Source organism: Temnothorax nylanderi, unplaced genomic scaffold (genome assembly GCF_030848795.1).
Source record: "Temnothorax nylanderi isolate EJ_2023f unplaced genomic scaffold, tnyl_v1.0 TNYL_tig0752_pilon, whole genome shotgun sequence".
NCBI lineage: Eukaryota > Metazoa > Arthropoda > Insecta > Hymenoptera > Formicidae > Temnothorax > Temnothorax nylanderi.
The window spans coordinates 24,183-43,205 of NW_027249814.1; the positions used below are offsets into that span (position 1 = coordinate 24,183).

The 19,023-nt window shown below is 36.5% G+C and overlaps 2 protein-coding genes and 1 pseudogene across 10 annotated transcripts; all 3 read left to right on the plus strand.

The window, feature by feature from the left end:
- The first annotated feature begins 31 nt into the window (after window positions 1-31).
- Window positions 32-6,871, plus strand: LOC139785182 (speckle-type POZ protein-like). 7 transcript variants are annotated; one of them, XM_071724338.1, is made up of 7 exons: window positions 32-237; window positions 292-442; window positions 3,794-3,857; window positions 4,366-4,449; window positions 5,050-5,972; window positions 6,307-6,440; window positions 6,554-6,871. In XM_071724338.1, exons 2-6 carry the CDS (start codon window positions 312-314, stop codon window positions 6,416-6,418), a joined length of 1,314 nt encoding a protein of 437 aa, XP_071580439.1. In that variant the 5' UTR covers window positions 32-237; window positions 292-311; the 3' UTR covers window positions 6,419-6,440; window positions 6,554-6,871. The 7 variants fall into 7 exon arrangements, with proteins under 7 accessions (XP_071580439.1, XP_071580438.1, XP_071580437.1 ...); XM_071724336.1 differs by having other exon boundaries at window positions 33-237; window positions 295-442; XM_071724337.1 differs by having other exon boundaries at window positions 32-442.
- A 683-nt stretch (window positions 6,872-7,554) lies between these two features.
- Window positions 7,555-8,951, plus strand: LOC139785185 (DNA repair endonuclease XPF-like; annotated as a pseudogene).
- A 2,889-nt stretch (window positions 8,952-11,840) lies between these two features.
- On the plus strand, window positions 11,841-18,586 carry LOC139785187 (protein roadkill-like). 3 transcript variants are annotated; one of them, XM_071724347.1, is made up of 6 exons: window positions 11,841-12,085; window positions 13,463-13,568; window positions 14,888-14,959; window positions 15,554-16,476; window positions 16,814-16,964; window positions 17,072-18,586. In XM_071724347.1, the coding sequence occupies exons 3-5, from the start codon at window positions 14,900-14,902 to the stop codon at window positions 16,929-16,931; spliced, it is 1,101 nt and encodes a 366-aa protein (XP_071580448.1). In that variant the 5' UTR covers window positions 11,841-12,085; window positions 13,463-13,568; window positions 14,888-14,899; the 3' UTR covers window positions 16,932-16,964; window positions 17,072-18,586. The 3 variants fall into 3 exon arrangements, with proteins under 3 accessions (XP_071580448.1, XP_071580450.1, XP_071580449.1); XM_071724349.1 differs by lacking the exon at window positions 13,463-13,568; XM_071724348.1 differs by lacking the exon at window positions 11,841-12,085 and having other exon boundaries at window positions 13,450-13,568.
- Window positions 18,587-19,023: the final 437 nt, after the last annotated feature.

Genomic DNA, 19,023 nt, shown 5'->3' on the forward strand with positions numbered 1-19,023 from the left:
AGGCGCGTCCACACCTGAACACGCTCGGATCCGAGCCAAGCCGAACACGCCGAACACGAACGAACGTACGGTGTGGACGATGATCCGAGCCGCGCCGAAGCCGAACAGGCCCAGACCGGCCAGTCAGGCCAGACCGTTCGCCGAATGCGTTCAGACCGGTTCGCGAGTCGTGGATCAGATCCGAGCATTTGCCATTCGTATGAATGTGTGTGGACGGGCCAGAGCGAATGTTCGACGGTAAGCCGTGTTCAGAGGAAGAAATTGAAGAGAATTCATCTTATCTTCGTACAGTAGGTCACGGAAACTGACAAATGCATCTTCCAAGTCTTCGCCCGCCATGTTCACCATGTTCACTACCTGCCGAACGTCTGGATCACTTCCGAATACTTCCGAATAGATGCTTGAGCAAGCATCGTGCGAATTCGTTCAGACGCCGTCCACAGTGAGTTCACACCAAAGCATGCGCGTGCTCATTCGGTTCGACTCGCGTTCGGCTTGGCTCGGGCCGAGCGTGCTCAGGTGTGGACGCGCCTTAACATGCGATTCGAATCATCACTGCCGCTCGCACTTCGTAGTGCTTCGTAGCTCCCTCGCCCGCTTCGTTTGCGCGATGGCGTCGGCGCCGCGGCGCCGTTCGGCGCGACGCCGCACAGCGACGGATGCTACCTGATTTCTATCCGCGATCCAGAGACAATAGAAATCCCGAGAAGCATGATCTTCTCTTGACCCTCTTCCCCCGCTCACATTTATATGTATTATTTTATTTTACTTATTGCGCTATATATGTTGTTCAAAAATAAATGAACTTTCTACTGTTCCTGTATTTTAAATAAAAGCAAATATGCAAGTATTGTGTGCGTATGTATAGGGTTTTTAAAAATTATCAGACGCTTTTAAGCGGAGATTGTGAAATTATATAGTGGAAAAGCTTGAACTACAGTACTTTAGCAAACATATTTTAATATAATTCATAATAGATTTTTCAAAATGTTTAATGAATCTTCATTTTCTTTATCTTTCTCTACACTTATTTTGTGCTTCTTTGCTTTAAACATATGATGATTAATAAGGAAAGAACTTTTTCTCATTTTACTATCTCACTGATCAGTAAGTAAAATGACAGAATTTATTAATAAATTGCGTATTGAATAATATTGTGGATACAAAGATAAACCATTTTTTTGACATGTAAAAGTTAGGCAATGTACCATTTTCTCTGTAGATAAGACGATTTAATTTAGCATTCTCCCATATGGTAAATTTTTTCATGTTTTACGCCAATTCTTATTGACATTTGAGCTAGCCGATAAATTCATGGAAATATATATATTTATCATGTTCAGCTAATACTCGTTCTTAAATTTTAAACGGCGTCAACGTACTCTCGCTTTAGCTAGAATCCGTCCACTGCCGTCTCGATGTGCACAAAATGTGCAGCTTGAACTACGTATAGCCACGCGAATATTTCCGATGATAATTCTGTTTCGGTGATGACCACGATGATTTAGCTAATCAATTTCTTGCGCAATTTATTTTTGTTAAATATGAATACACTAGATAAAAATTGAGAATTATTTAATTATCTATTTAATTATTTAATTACGCTAATTTAATACCTTCACGATTTAATACCTTGAGTAAAACAAATAATATATCGTGTTTTAAACTTTTCATCCTGGAGCACTATTATTTATCGATTTATTATGCTTACGGGAAAAGGCAAGTTCACAACAGTAATGCTTATTATGTCGACGAATTATTGGTGTGTCTAATATTCATTGCATAGTAACCACCAATAAAATAAATAAATTTTTCTTGTAAAAAAACTTGGCGCTGCCAGACTTCGAAATTTAAACATTAAAATTTAAACATTAGTACTAAAATTTTTGATTGAATAAAAAAACAATAAACATAATTTAGGGAAGAATGTAACGGGAGTAAGAAAGCAGCGCCAAGTTTTTTTACAAGAAAAATTTATTTATTTTATTTTAATTAAATATTTTTATTTTGTACCGTTACCTCTTAAATTCTTTGTGACTAAAATGATTCTTTGTAATATTATAATTTTGTTAAGGAGAATTAAGAAGCTATTACTACTTGGGTTGGAATAGGAAGATCCTTTAATGGGAACACAAAGATATGTACCAGTTGGATTTTATTTTTTAAAAGTATAGTTGCACAACAATTATTTTTCAAAGCAATATATAATTTGTAATTGGCGCAATTTAAAGATTTCACTTTTTTTTAAATACATGTCACTTGGGTTAAGTTAGGTAGTATAATTTTGTAATATAATAATTTTGTTAAGTTTATATATAACATTAACATAATTATTTTTTAAACCACCTTTAACTACAATAATTAAATTATTTATATTCAATCAATTAATAATTTTTAAAATAAGTAATTTACCTAAGACTAATTATTTATTATTGAAAAAATTAATAATTACTTTCCACTAATTATTAATTTTCAAATAAGTAGTAATTTATTTTTGAGAAATTATTAATTATTTTAATGATAAAGAATTTATTTCTACTAATAACCAATTTGCAAAAGAAATTAATTCATTTTTACCTAAATATTAACTTTCACGAACTAGAAATTTTTCTCTGACAAATTACGAATTCTTTAAGTAATCTGTAGTTCACTTTTACCTAAATATTATTAATTTTTATGCAATTAGTAATTTTTTGTGACTAATTACTACTTTGCTAATTCAATAAAAATTTAATTTGTTGTTATTGCTAATTTTGTGAATAATTACAATAAAAAATAAAAATTTTTTGCCAATCCCTGCTTAACACTACAAAATGCGTGATATCAGTACAAAATTACCTTTTTCGAAAAGGGTAAAAAAAGGCGCCAAGTACACGCAATGTATTTTGTAAATTCAAAAATTCAACCTAAGTTGTAGCTCTATTTTTCTTTAACAAAATTATATCACAAAATTATGTTACCTAACTCAACCCAAGTGACATGTATTTCAAAAAAAGATTTGAAATCTTTAAATTGCGCCAATTGCAAAGAGAATATATACCAACTACTTTCAAAAAATAAAGTGGTACATATCTTTGTGTTCCCATTCAAGGGTCTTTTTATTCCAACCCAAGCTTTAATTCTTTTTAACAAAATTATAATATTACAATTTGGTATTTGTTGTTGTACCCCGTACTGCGCGTTATGCTGGGTCTACAATGCGAGTCGCAAAGTCGCGAGTCGCAAGAATTGACCAATCACAGTCGATTATTCTCCTCAAATTCGATTGTGATTGGTCAATTCTTGCGGCTCACGACTTTGCGACTCGCATTGTAGACCCAGCATTATGTTTGCTAGATCAACAGTATCATGAGTCACGGCGGAAGTGTAACACGATATTTATCCAGCGGATTGCCGCTTATCTGTTTCGCGTTCACGTCTTCAGATTCAGAATTCTAATGTTTGCGAGGACGCCGCGCCATCATTTGTTCAGTGAAACTCGAGCGAGCAGGTTAGTGGTTAGTGGCGTAAAATCGCTCCGTGTGTATTGTCGCTTTTAGATACTTTTATAGAAACGCGATTATCGAAACAGTTAACAATTATTCAATTATTGTTTCGCGGCGTTGATTAATTCTTACAATTTAGGGCCGATATCACAGTCTCCGATTAACGTGATTCTCCGATTAAACTCACTCTCCATCTCTTTCTAACTGTACTGTCCCCCTAGAAAGAGACGAAGAGTGAGTTTAATCGGAGAATCACGTTAATCGGAGACTGTGATATCGGCCCTAATTCTTACAATTCTTACAATAAGCGTGTCGAGGCGACACGGCTGTTTACTGAAGCAGCGCAGTGCGCGCGCGATCACAATCATATCGGTGAGTCATAAATTATTTTTTATTAAATTGAAATAATAGATCTGTGTAATATTGCGAAGCCCATATATGGACCATGTAGCTTGAACTCCCAAAGTCAACATCGATTTGACATTGCGTCAATTGTAAAACTCCACTGATCCTTTTTCAATTCATAAAAAGGTTAAATTTAAAATTTAAAAAAGTGTACAAATTAGAAACTTGCACATTGCTTCCTCATCATTACAGATCGCTACCATTGCTCCTATTTTATTTCGCTCATAAAGCTTCCTCTATGAGGAAGACAAACTAATAAATATTAATAATTATGCATAAAATAAAATACAAGCTTCCTCATAAGAGGAGCTTTGTGAGCGAAATAAAATAGAAGCAATAGTAGCGATCTGTAATGAGGAAGCAATGTGCAAAATTCTAATTTGCACACTTTTTTATTCCTTTTTTAAATTTAAATTAAGTAAATCTAATTTTAGTAAATATATTTACTAAAAGTAAGCACATTTTTTTTTCTCAGTGTGGTAATCGAAAAATGTCAAAAAGAGATGAGCATCGGGTTCTGCCGAGAACGCCGGACGCTGAACCGTCGGAGGTCACCCCGGTGAGTAATTTACATTACTCTTCCAAACCTTGCCGCGACAAGTAGCAATCTCGTTCACCATGCCGTGGCGCGGTATTTATTCAATAAGAATTGATTACTAATTTATTTTCTATAACGCATCAATTTTGCCCTAATCTTTAATTTGTTTAACCATTACTAGACATCACAGACGCGCGCTTCGCGCGCGCTATTTGGCTTTAATATTATACTATTATTGTTACATTACTCGTAAAAGAAAGTTGCACAAAATACACACTGGAGTTTGAGAGCCCCCAGACTTATTTTAAGTATTAATTGTTGCAAAACCAACAAACAATTGATTGCTTTGGCAGTTGCTAGCTATTGAAGAGACTTCAAACTTTTTTTTACAAGGCAGACGGTCCTATTCCCCCTATTTATTTGTTCTATCAATGGTAGAGTTTTAAACTTTATCTGGAGTCTTGAAGACCCCAATGTGTATACCCAGGATTAAGACACAATTTTATTTAGTTATTCACTTTTCACCAACTTTGTTAAAATTATAAGTAATAGACATATATTATAAGAACTCTAGAAAACGTATTGCACATTATTTTTTTATTTTACTTTAAATGCCTGCAGAGTGTCCTGTTCGGCCTGTCGAATATTGTTACAAGATGTCGCACGAATTTCCAAATGAGGAAAATATTATTTGAATGGACCATCGAGAATTTCAGTTTATGCTACGAAAAAACACTAAGGTCTTCTACATTCTCAGAGGGGGTCAATAAAAAAATAGAATGGTGCCTGGAAATGCATCTTGAGGGCATGGATGGAGAGAGCAAACACTACCTGTCACTTATTCTCATTCCCATTTCGTGCAGGGAGTCACAATATGTGAACGCCAAGTGCAAATTTACCATTCTCAATGCCAAAAAAGAAAAAGAGGTAACAGCGGAAAGTTGTGCTATCAAGTTAACAGACAAGGTTTTTATGAAAAAGTTCGTCAGGAGAGACTTGCTTCTGGACGAGGTCAACGGGCTGCTGCCAGACGACAAACTCACGATATTGTGTGAGATCAGCCTAGTGGATAATGTAATATTCAGTAACAATCCAGTAACGATACCGTTTGAACCCGATAATGTCGGGTTACTGCTTTTCGAAAATCCGGAATTTTCCGACATAACGGTTCTTGTCCATGGAAGGGAGATCCAGGCGCACAAAGCAATTCTCGCTGCACAAAGTCACTACTTCTCGAGAATGTTAAAAAGCGAAATGTTGGAAAAACAAACCAATTACGTGAAAATTGAAGACATAGATTATGAAACCGTTAGAGAAATGTTGCGATTTATTTACACCGGTAAAGTGGAGAATCCCGAGAATCTGGGGAAAATCACGGACCTGTTAGTCGCAGCGGACAAGTATGAGTTAACGAAGCTAAAAGTAATGTGCGAGAAAATACTTTGCACACGGTTAACCGTTGAGAACGCAGCAGAGATCCTCATACTTGCCGATCTCTATAGGGCCGATTATCTGAAGGCAGAGGCGCTAGACATCATTAAATCGTAAGTTAATGTCGCGAGAGAGAACGGTGTGCCAGACGGCAGACCGTGCATGTATCAGCATGTGGAGGAAATGCGCTGGCAATGCACACAAAGCGAAGACCATGTCCATGTATTATACTTCGCTTTGTGTACGTTGCCAGTGCATCCTTTACATATACTGTTAGCATGCTGCACGGTCTGCCGTCTGGCAACTAGAGAGAAGTGTGCTTGCAACGCACACGCGTCAGCTCATCGACTAAAAGATAATTTTGCTCTTCCAACGATCAAAATTATATTTTTTGGCTGTGCGGGTGAACCCGATGGAACTTGCGATCTCTAATCCGTGCTTTTGCAGACATCTGACGGATGTAACCGATACCAAGGGCTACAAATCCATGGTGAACTCCCACCCGCATCTGATATCGGAAGTTTTACAAGCTCTGGCGAAACGAGTGAAACGACGCTGAAAGCAGTCACCGCTCACCCCAGGTACGACCTTTACATCGCTTCCACTATTTTTGCATTTCTTTTCAACCTTTGTGTACAGTGAAATAATGTTGTATAGTAGTGCCAAATAAATGCAGAGAAGCAATTTGTTGCAGAGACGGATGAAGTTGAACTCGGCACCGAGTTGGAGCGCATCGCCAAGTTCTGCGAATTTAATCTATAATCTTCCGCACTTCCACGTTTCCTGGATGCATTCGATTATTTTGCAATTAAAACAGACCCCGTTCATTCCCATTAACGCTTGATTAAATTGAAGAAGTTATTCCTAGCAATCAGATTTTGAGAATATGAGTTATGGTAAATAAACGAAAAAAAAATACGATAAAAAAAGATTATGTACGTTGTAAACACGATATTAACTAAATTCATAAATGTTTTGTTAAATAAGAAATAAATATTATTATTGTTGATTATATTGACGATTTACGAATGTACTTTAATATTATTATTATATACAATGGATTATTAATTTTATTATTATATAGGAGATATTATTTTTATACCTAAGAGGTACTTCAAATTATGGTCTTTTAAATTTATTATTCTCTAACATGTTACATTTCCTCAGCTTTATTCAAACGGAAAAACTTACAAAAATCGGGATAGAGTAAGCCATTTTTTTTTTAACGAGGGGAAATCCACACGGATACCCCCTCCCCCGGGGCGGGGAGGGCGGTTATGTGGGACTCTAACTCACTAAAACCCCTCGGTCGTCCTTCTCTGCGCGTTTTACCTAACGGTGGGGGGCAACGGGTAACGCGATGATTCGTCCGCCGCCCTCCCCGGGATAGAGTAAGCCATGCTATATTAATTACTATATAACCCTATTTTTTTTAGTTTCCATATCTATTTTATAAGCATCTTATTTCCCATTTCAGATTATAGATTTTTTTTTTGACAATTTGGATTTTTTTTATTTACTGTTTTAAACGCTGGAGCAATTAATAAATCTAGAAATTTGGTTGAAAATTATCGTTAAACATGTTGGAATACCAAAATCTTCCTTGAAATCCTTCAGGAAGATGGACTAGTTATTACAGTAAGTATATTTTACCTTTGTTATCGTATCTCACGTAAGAATGTATAATCTTATTATTTACTGGAAAATGTTCGTAGGGGTCTTGGTATAGAAACTGTTTTTGCGAATGTGATAAAAGCTTACTCGGATCCGGGCAATTTAGTTATCGTTCTGGGAACCACCAATCATGATGAGAATTACGTTAATGGTCTGCTTAAAAGTTATGGAACAAGTAGGCTACCGCGTATAGTGAATGCTGAATGTCTCTCTAATTAAAGGTATAAAAAGAAAATACATTTGCATTTTACATATGCATTTAATAAAATCTTACCATCAAACGCAGGGAAGTAATGTACTTGGAGGGTGGAGACCAGTTTATATCAGGTCGTATTTTGGTGGTAGATCTGTTAAACAACAGAGTTCCGTTGCACTTGGTCACTGGTATTCTCGTCTATAGAGCTCACAATATTCTGAATGGTTATCAAGAAGCATTTGCGTTGCGTTTGTATAGACAACATAATAAAACTGGATTTATCAAGGCGTTCACAAATTCGTCACTGGCTTTCACAGTTGGGTATTTGCGAGTAGAACGAGTTATTAAAGCTCTATTCGTGAAGAAATTATATTTATGGTCACGTTTTCACACAACTATTAATAATTGCTTGTCCAAGCATGAGCCCGATGTTATAGAACTACATGTACAGATCACACCAAAGATGCAGAACATTCAAGCCACTTTGCTTGATATTATGAATTACACCGTGAAAGAATTGAAGAGACTTAATAAATATTTAGACTTAGACGAATTGACTGTAGAGAATGCAATAGCAAAGAAATTTCACAAGCAGTTACATTTGCAAGTACATCCAATCTGGCATCAGCTTAGTACGATGACCAAACAATTGTTTTCCGATTTAAAAACGTTACGTTCCCTTGTTATATCTTTAACATATGAAGATTCTGTTTCATTCTATGCCATGCTAAATCGTTTACGGACTATGGAATATCCTGTGAAAGCCGATGGATGGATAATATTGGATAAATTCGAGAATTTGTTCAAATATGCCAGAAGCAGAGTTTATACAGATAAAAATGAACTGAAACCAGAATCAAATCCAAAATAGGAAGCTTTATTAGAAGTGTTATCTGAGATTCGATTATCTGAGAAGTATTATCTGAGAGGAGACCGTGGTAGGCGCTGATCGACGCGCAGCAAGTTTATTTTCGAAAGGCCGTAGCCGGATAAGAAGGGTCAATGTGCCCCCACACGGATTATGCTCATTTTTTTTGCTTTGATTGCTATCAGTGTCACTTACAATTTAGTCAAATATTAGCCCTTAATATTGAACCGTTTTGCTGTAAAAAATAAAAATAAAAATTTCGAAAATAATTCATATCTTTTGATCGGCTTAACCGATTTTGATGAAATTTTAATATGTTGTAGATATCATTGAGACACATTTGTGGAAAATTCGGGAAAGGTTTCTGATGACGGAAACATTGATAAAAAAAATAAATAAATGTTCTTGATTTTTTTTAGTCCCGATATCTTTCTTGTACAATTACGAAAAAATTTTTCTAGAATCTTGGAGTAGTTTCCTATCGGACATAATTTTTTGGAAGCGATAAAATGGGTAGGCGGTACTTTTAAAAAATAAAATATTTTTATTTATTTTTTAAAAATATGATATGTTTTTGGTACGATCGCCATATATTTTATGTAGAATTTTGGGATAGTATTCTACAACAAGTAATTTTTTCGAACCAATAAAATAGGTAGGCGGAAGTTAAAAAAAAATATTGTTTTTTATTTTTCTAAATTATGATATGCTCTTCGTACCATTGCCATATTTATTTTGTAAACTTTTGAGACGGTATTCTATAACAAGTAATTTTTTCGAACTAATAAAATGGGTAGAAGGTACTTTAAAAAACAAAATATTTTATTTCAAAATTATCATAGTTTTTTGGTACCATAGCCATATTTTTGTTTAGAATCTTGGAATGGAATCCTACAACAAGTAATTTTCCGGAATCGATTAAATAAATAGATGCAGGTACTAAAAAAATAATAAAATAAAGTAAATTGAAATAATTATGAAAGGATAAACTATAATCGTATTAAATCAAATGTTTATTTTAATGAAGTACACATACACATACACGTACACATACACTCAAAATAATGACGTACACATACACATTCGTTCACATAATTACTCTCATACTATTATTTACACTATTTATAGTCATATGGATGGACTAATCTTCATCACTATCTTCATTGATAATAGGCGTGATGCCGTCTGTTTTAAATATATTTAAATATTTTTTTATATTTAAATATATTTAAAACAGACGGCATCACGCCCATTATCAATGAAGATAATGCTGAAGATTAGTCCATCCATATAAATATAACTATAAATAGTGTAAATAATAGTATGAGAGTGATTATGTGAACGAATGTGTATGTGTACTTCATTAATAAACATTTGATTTAATACGATTATAGTTTATCCTTTCATAATTATTTCATTTTACTTTATTTTATTATTTTTTTAGTACCTGCATCTATTTATTTAATTGATTCCGGAAAATTACTTGTTGTAGGATTCCATTCCAAGATTCTAAACAAAAATATGGCGATGGTACCTTACCAAAAAACTATAAAAATTTTGAAAAAAAATTTTGTTTTTTAAAGTACCTTCTACCTATTTTATTGGTTCGAAAAAATTACTTGTTATAGAATACCGTCTCAAAAGTTTACAAAAAAATATGGCAATGGTACGAAGAGCATATCATAATTTAGAAAAATAAAAAACAATATTTTATTTTTTTTAACTTCCGCCTACCTATTTTATTGGTTCGAAAAAATTACTTGTTGTAGAATACTATCCCAAAATTCTACATAAAATATATGGCGATTGTACCAAAAGCATATCATATTTTAAAAAAATAAATAAAAATATTTTATTTTTTAAAAGTATCGCCTACCCATTTTATCGCTTCCAAAAAATTATGTCCGATAGGAAACTACTCCAAGATTCTAGAAAAATTTTTTCGTAATTGTACAAGATATCGGGACTAAAAAAAATCAAGAACATTTATTAATTTTTTTTTATCAATGTTTCTGTCATCAGAAACCTTTCCCGAATTTTCCACAAATGTGTCTCAATGATATCTACAACATATTAAAATTTCATCAAAATCGGTTAAGGGAGGTTTCTACCTTGTTGGGTCAAAAAAATGCCTTTTTTTTACGAATTTTTTTTTAGAAAACTATTGAATATAGCAAGTTGAAATTATGTGTGCTGCTTAAGTAGCTTTTATTAAATAAGTACAAATTTTTTCAATGAGAAGGAGGGGAGGGGGACACGATGACGGCGGCACGCTGGCGATGAGGTACTTCCGGCTTGCGGAAGTACTGCTGCCGGAACAAGTGACATGAAACAAAAAAATGAAACATATTCTTACCCTATATAACACTGGGCATGGCATAAACCAAAATCAAGAAGAAAAAATAAAAAATGGCAAGACATTGAAATTAATTTTATTTTGAAAAAATCGACACCTAAATTTCAATGTCTCGCCATTTTGTCATTTTTTATTTTTTCTTCTTGATTTTGGTTCATGCCATGCCTAGTGTTATATAGAGTAAGAATATGTTTCATTTTTTTTGTTTTATGTCACTTGTTCCGGCAGCAGTACTTCCGCAAGCCGGAAGTACCTCATCGCCAGCGTGCCGCCGTCATCGTGTCCCCCTCCCCTCCTTCTCATTGAAAAAATTTGTACTTATTTAATAAAAGCTACTTAAGCAGCACACATAATTTTAACTTGCTATATTTAATAGTTTTCTAAAAAAAAATTCGTAAAAAAAGGCATTTTTTTGACCCAACAAGATAGAAATCTCCCTTAATACAATAAATTACTATTATTGTAATATTTTTCGTTCTTTCTTTTTTCCTTTCTTTTTATTTCCTTACTCAAACTGTTGATTCTTCACACAGTTTTTGTACAGAGAAAATTCTTATGTATGTTTTGCTTTTATCACATATATTTTTAATTTCCTTTGCCACAATTTACTGTTACTGTCATTTCCACAATTCAAATATTGGCGGGAGTTGTTGAAAAATGCCGGACCAATCAAAAGTTGCAGCCTGTTGTCGCGACCAGAGAGAAGGATCCTTCTCTCTGTCGCGACTTTTATTAAGCCTTGTGTACACGATACTAGAAATCGGTCCGAGTTTCGGTTTAAGCCAATGAAACTGCTGCTTTTCTGTAAGAGCTGCAAGTTGATTGGCTTAAACCGAAACCGAAGCTTTAAGCCTTGTGTACACGATACTAGAAATCGGTCCGAGTTTCGGTTTAAGCCAATCAACTTGCAGCTCTTACAGAAAAGCAGCAGTTTCATTGGCTTAAACCGAAACTCGGACCGATTTCTAGTATCGTGTACACAAGGCTTTAGAGGTACTCTAGCGAGGACGAGGATGGCCGTTTACATCCGTGACGGAGCAAGTAAAAGCGCCACTAAACAGAAGAAGAAGAAGCGAGGGCCGAGGACGAGGACGCCGCGCCATCATTTGTTCAGTGAAACTCGAGCGAGCAGGTTAGTGGTTAGTGGCGTGAAATCGCTCCGTGTGTATTGTCGCTTTTAGATACTTTTATAGAAACGCGATTATCGAAACAGTTAACAATTATTGTTTCGCGGCGTTGATTAATTCTTATGGCCAGTCTACAATGAGTCGTTAGTCGTTAGTCAGATGTCGGAAGAGAGTCGGAAAAAGTCATTAGGGTGCTGTCACATGGCAGTCAGAAATTCGGAAAACGGAATCTCGGAAACTTAACGGAGAGGGGGTCAACCAATCAGAGTCAGCTCGATCGGTGCGATTTTTCAAGGGCCGGGCTCCCCATGGAACGACTTTTACGGAAAACTAAATGGCATTCTAACCTTAACATATTTTTAAATTAAAGAAATTTCTATATAATTTTAGAGTATAATAAAAAATACGTCGAAGCTTTATTTTTTAATAGACTCTACTACTACGGTAAGTATCTTTTTTAAGTATCTTAAGTATCTTATTCCGGAAATATCAGTCCATGGGGAGCCCAGTCACAAAAATTTCGGACTTTTCCGAGATTCCGTTTTCCGAATTTCTGACTGCCATGTGACAGCATCCTTATAAGGCGATCGGAAGTCTGTAATCGGCAATCGTAAGCGATTGGTTGCGCCTGCGCCGGCGCCCGCGGTTTTCGGTACACGATTCCTAATCTTGCAACGGCGCCATCCGTGGCCTGCGACACTGACAACACACGCCATCTACGGCTATTCGACAAGTGGTTCGTCCTGGCCGTTTTCGGAGCAGCACTGCTTGAAGGCCATAACATAGGAAGAAGAAGTAAGCGATTGGTCAAATGCCATCTTTTACGATCACCGATTACAGACTTCCGATTGCCTTAAGCCCGTGTCACACTACGTATCGCGGACACAGATCGGATTGAGATTGCGGATCGCGGATCGTAATCTAGCCAATCGTAGACGAGCGGCTCATCTGTGATTGGCTGAATCCGATCCGCGATCCGTAATCCCAATCCGAATCCGCGTCCGCGATACGTAGTGTGACACGGGCTTTATGCCCGTATCAGACTACGGATTGGGATTGAGATTGGATTGAAATTTGACCAATCAGAGCAAAGTTTACTAAACTTGAGATCAATTTTCTCTGTTCTAATTGATTAAATTTCAATCCTATCTCAATTCCAGTCCGTAGTCTGATACGGACTTTAAGCCTTGTGTCCACGATGCTAGAACCGCGTCCGAGTTTTGGTTTAAGCCAATCAACTTGCAGCTCTTACAGTAAAGTAGCAGTTTCATTGGCTTAAACCGAAACTCGGACACAGTTCTAGCATCGTGGACACAAGGCTTTACGATACGCTTATAACTATTTCTTCCGACATCTGACTAACGACTAACGACTCATTGTAGACTGGCCATTACAATTTACAATTAACGAATCATAAGCGTGTCGAGGCGACACGGCTGTTTACTGAAGCAGGACACCTCGATTTATATCTCCGAAATAAAAATCGAAGTAAGTAGAAACAAAATTATTGTTATAATTGTTCCGATGAGAGATTTAGCGAGCAACAATTATCTTTTTAATGCTATTTCTCACGTTTGGATTCGGATTTATTTTTTGCTCTTTGAGTCTTTTGCCGAGTAAATGTATCGAATCTCGACTGCATTTTTTTGAACTATTTATCGCATCCTGATTAGTCATTGGCTCGATTTTATTAATTATCTATGCGTCTCGCATGAAAATAGAATCAGATATCGACTTTTGGACCATATAGATTTAGGAAGAAATAAACGGAAAGTAAAGGCCAGTGTTTACACACGCAATGATTAGTGGCGCCAACAGTCAGTTGGCCTGGCCATGCCAGTCAGACCATTTTGAGGTTATATGCATGAGACGGACGCTTGACAGCACACGGCGTGATCGCGTGATCGTCGCGCGCACACACGCCACACACCAAAGCGGCAACCACGTCCGTGTGCCGTCGCACGTCCGAATGTTTCCGAGTCTAACCGAAGTTTGTCGAGTTTAAGTCGTCATTTTCCTTCCCGCGTTCCCGCGCGCTATTACCTCGCTGGCTTACATTCCGCTTATTTCTTCATTCTTCCTGTGTTTTATACAAATCTTTCGGTTGTTAATGGAATATCGCGAAACGCCACGAGTATCGAATGCGAATCGTAGCGTCATGCAGTTGTAATTTCTTCCGTCGGAATACAATTAATAATAAAGTGCGTGTCGTGTGCGATTAACATCGGAAGTGCCGTGCAAAGTGCCGCGCGATCATTATATTCTGATATAATTAGTGCGCGCGCGATCACAATTATATCGGTGAGTCATAAATTATTTTCTATTAAATTGAGATAATAGATCTGTGTAATATTGCGAAGCCCATATATGGACCATGTAGCTTGAACTCCCAAAGTCAACATCGATTTGACATTGCGTCAATTGTAAAACTCCACTGATCCTTTTTCAATTCATAAAAAGGTTAAATTTAAAATTAAAAAAAGTGTACAAATTAGAAACTTGCACATTGCTTCCTCATCATTTATATAGATCGCTACCATTGCTTCTATTTTATTTCGCTCATAAAGCTTCCTCTATGAGGAAGACAAACTAATAAATACTAATAATTATGCATAAAATAAAATACAAGTTTCCTCATAAGAGGAGCTTTGTGAGCGAAATAAAATAGCAATGGTAGCGATCTGTAATAAGGAAAAATGTGCAAGTTTCTAATTTGCACACTTTTTTATTCCTTTTTTAAATTTAAATTAAGTAAATCTAATTTTAGTAAATATATTTACTAAAAGTAAGCACATTTTTTTTCTCAGTGTGGTAAAAAAATGCAGAGGATTTCGCCGAGGACGTCGGACGCTGGACCGTCGCGGTCGGAGGTCACCCCCGTGAGTAATTTACATTACTCGTCCAAACCTTACCGCGACAAGTAGCAATCTCGTTCACTATGCCGTGGCGCGATATTTATTCAATAAGAATTGATTACTAATTTATTTTCTATAACGCATCAATTTTGCCCGATAATCTTTCATAATTTGTTTAATCATTACTAGACATCACAGACGCGCGCGCTATTTTGCTTTAACATTATACTATTACTATTACATTACTCGTAAAAGAAAGTTGCACGAAATACACACTGGAGTTTGAGAGCCCCCAGACTTATTTTAAGTATTAATTGTTGCAAAACCAACAAACAATTGATTGCTTTGGCAGTTGCTAGCTATTGAAGAGACTTCAAACTTTTTTACAAGGCAGACGGTCCTATCCCCCCTATTTATTTATTCTATCAATGGTAAAGTTTCAAACTTTATCTGGAGTCTCGAAGACCCCAATGTATATACCCAGGATTAAGACACAATTTTATTTAGTTATTCACTTTTCACCAACTTTGTTAAAATTATAAGTAATAGACATATATTATAAGAACTCTAGAAAACGTATTGCACATTATTTTTTTATTTCACTTTAAATGCCTGCAGAGTGTCCTCCCGTCGAATATTGCTGCAAGATGTTGCACGGATTTCCAAATGAGGAAATTATTCATGGAATGGACTATCAAGAATTTCAGTTGCTGCGAAAAAGTACTAAAGTCTTCTATATTCTCAGAAGGGGTCAATAAAAAAATAAAATGGTCCCTGGAAATGTATCTTGACATGAGTCATCCTGAAAACTACCTGACACTTTATCTCGTTCTCGCTTCGTGCGGGGAGTCACAAGTTGTGAGGGCCAAGTACAAATTTTCCATTCTCTATGCCAAAAAAGAAAAAACGGAAATAATGAAAAGCATTGGAGTTGTTAACTTTACTCATGGGACAAGAATGAATGGTCAAAAGTTCGTCCATAGAGACTTTCTTCTGGACGAGGCCAACGGGCTGCTGCCAGACGACAAACTCACGATAATCTGTGAGATCAGCGTAGTGCATAATGTAACATGCAGTAACGATCCAGTAACGATACCGTTTGAAGTATCGAAATGCGAACCCGATAATGTCGGGTTACTGCTTTTCGAAAATCCGGAATTTTCCGACATAACGGTTCTTGTCGGTGAAAGGAAGATCCAGGCGCACAAAGCAATTCTCGCTGCACAAAGTCGCGTCTTCTCGGCAATGTTAAAAAGCGAAATGTCGGAAAAACAAACCAATTACGTGAAAATTGAAGACATAGATTATGAAACCGCGAGAGAAATGTTGCGATTTATTTACACCGGTAAAGTGGAGAATCTGGGGAAAATCACGGACCTGTTATTCGCAGCGGAAAAGTATGAGTTAACGAAGCTAAAAGTAATTTGCGAGAAAATACTTTACACATGGTTGACTGTTGAGAACGCAGCAGAGATCTTCAAACTTGCCGATTTTTATAGGGCCGATTATCTGAAGGCACAAGCGCTAGTAATCATTAAAACGTAAGTTAATATTGCGAGAGATAACGGTGCCAGACGGCAGACCGTGCATATTAACAGCATGTAGAGGAAATGCGCTGGCAACGCACACAAAGCGGAGACCATGTCCATGTATTATACTTCGCTTTGTGTGTACGTTGCCAGCGCATCCTTTACGCATACTGTTAGCATGCTGCGCGGTCTGCCATCTGGCATCACTAGAGAGAAGTGTGCTTGCAACGCACACGCGTCAGCTCATCGACTAAAAGATAATTTTGCTCTTCCAACGATCAAAATTATATTTTTTGGCTGTGCGGGTGAACGCGATGAAACTTGCGATCTCTAATCCGTGCTTTTGCAGACATCTGACGGATGTAATCGATACCAAGGGCTACAAATCCATGATAAACTCCCACCCGCACCTGCTATCAGAAGTTTTACAAGCTCTGGCGAATATCCACCGCCCAGGAAACGAGTGAAACGACGCTGAAAGCAGTCACCGCTTATCCCAGGTACGACCTTTACATCGCTTCCACCATTTTTGCATTCCACCTTTGTGTACGGTGAAATAATGATGTATAGTAGTGCCAAATAAATGCAGAGAAGCAATTTGTTGCAGAGATGGATGAAGTTGAACTCGGCACCGAGTTGGAGCGCATCGCCAAGTTCTGCGAATTTAATCCATAATCTTCCGCACTTCCACGTTTCCTGGATGCGTTCGATTATTTTGCAATTAATAAAAGCTTACTCGGATCCGGGCAATTTAGTTATCGTTCTGGGAACCACCAATCATGATGAGAATTACATTAATGGTCTGCTTAAAAGTTATGGAACAAGTAGGCTACCGCGTATAGTGAATGCTGAATGTCTCTCTAATGAAAGGTATAAAAAGAAAATACATTCGCATTTTACATATGCATTTAATAAAATCTTACCATCAAACGCAGGGAAGTAATGTACTTGGAGGGTGGAGACCTGTTTATATCAGGTCGTATTTTGGTGGTAGATCTGTTAAACAACAGAGTTCCGTTGCACTTGGTCACTGGTATTCTCGTCTATAGAGCTCACAATATTCTGAATGGTTATCAAGAAGCATTTGCGTTACGTTTGTATAGACAACATAATAAAACTGGATTTATCAAGGTGTTCACAAATTCGTCACTGGCTTTCACAGTTGGGTATTTGCGTAGAACGTAGAACGAGTTATTAAAGCTCTATTCGTGAAGAAATTATATTTATGGTCACGTTTTCACACAACTATTAATAATTGCTTGTCCAAGCATGAGCCCGATGTTATAGAACTACATGTACAGATCACACCAAAGATGCAGAACATTCAAGCCACTTTGCTTGATATTATGAATTACACCGTGAAAGAATTGAAGAGACTTAATAAATATTTAGACAGACGAATTGCCTGTATAGAGAATGCAATAGCAAAGAAATTTCACAAGCAGTTACATTTGCAAGTACATCCAATCTGGCATCAGCTTAGTACGATGACCAAACAATTGTTTTCCGATTTAAAAACGTTACGTTCCCTTGTTATATCTTTAACATATGAAGATTCTGTTTTATTCTATGCCATGTTAAATCGTTTACGGACTATGGAATATGCTGTGAAAGCCGGTGGATGGATAATATTGGATAAATTCGAGAATTTGTTCAAATATGCCAGAAGCAGAGTTTATACAGATAAAAATGAACTGAAACCAGAATCAAATCCAAAATAGGAAGCTTTATTAGAAGTGTTATCTGAGATTCGATTATCTGAGAAGTATTATCTGAGAGGAGACCGTGGTAGGCGCTGATCGACGGGCAGCAAGTTTATTTTCGAAATTTCTGCATGGGAAATACTTTTTACAAAAATAGTGCCACAAATGCGCCGCGTAGCCAAAAACGTAATCGTCATATTGAAAAAAATATGATAACATAATTTATAACAAGATATCAAGCGTGAGAAAATAAATAAAAAGGATAAGAAACATTGTTTTTTTACGAGTAAGATGCGTTTCGAAGATCTATTTTATTGAAATACATTACATCAATTTGTGTATGTCTCTCTCACTCTCTTACACTTAATGTGAGAGAGATGTATAACTACTTTTAAAAAATAAAATCCAAGTGGTACATATCTTTGTGTCCCCATTCAAGGGTCTTCCTATTCCAATCCAAGCTTTAATTCTTTTTAACAAAATTATAATATTACATTAACAGAATCCTTTGCTTCGACCGAGCTGGCAATCTTTATTTGATAAGCACAACGCGTTTCGACCGAGATTCCGGTCCTTTTCGGTCGAAGCAAAGGATTCTGTTAATTTAATTACTCACTGGCGAAGAAAAAGTACCTTATTTGTTATAATATTACAATTTGGTATTTGTTGTTGTACCCCGTACTGCGCGTTATGTCTGCTAGATCGACAGTATCATGAGTTACAGCGGAAGTGTAACACGATATTTATCCAGCGGATCGCCGCTTATCTGTTTCGCGCTCACATCTTCAGATTCAGGGGCCCGATTCTCTAACAAGAAAGGTATGCGCAAACTCTGCTCTAACAGAAAGGCTGCAAA

Coding starts and splice junctions, on each gene's coding strand:
- LOC139785182 (XM_071724337.1), top strand. CDS start 312: ATGCATCTTCCAAGTCTTCGCCCGCCATGTTCACCATGTTCACTACCT. Junction 3,858..4,365: donor GCGCGATCACAATCATATCG/GTGAGTCATAAA, acceptor TTTTTTTCTCAG/TGTGGTAATCGAAAAATGTC. Junction 4,450..5,049: donor AACCGTCGGAGGTCACCCCG/GTGAGTAATTTA, acceptor AAATGCCTGCAG/AGTGTCCTGTTCGGCCTGTC.
- LOC139785187 (XM_071724347.1), top strand. CDS start 14,900: ATGCAGAGGATTTCGCCGAGGACGTCGGACGCTGGACCGTCGCGGTCG. Junction 14,960..15,553: donor CGCGGTCGGAGGTCACCCCC/GTGAGTAATTTA, acceptor AAATGCCTGCAG/AGTGTCCTCCCGTCGAATAT. Junction 16,477..16,813: donor GCGCTAGTAATCATTAAAAC/GTAAGTTAATAT, acceptor GTGCTTTTGCAG/ACATCTGACGGATGTAATCG.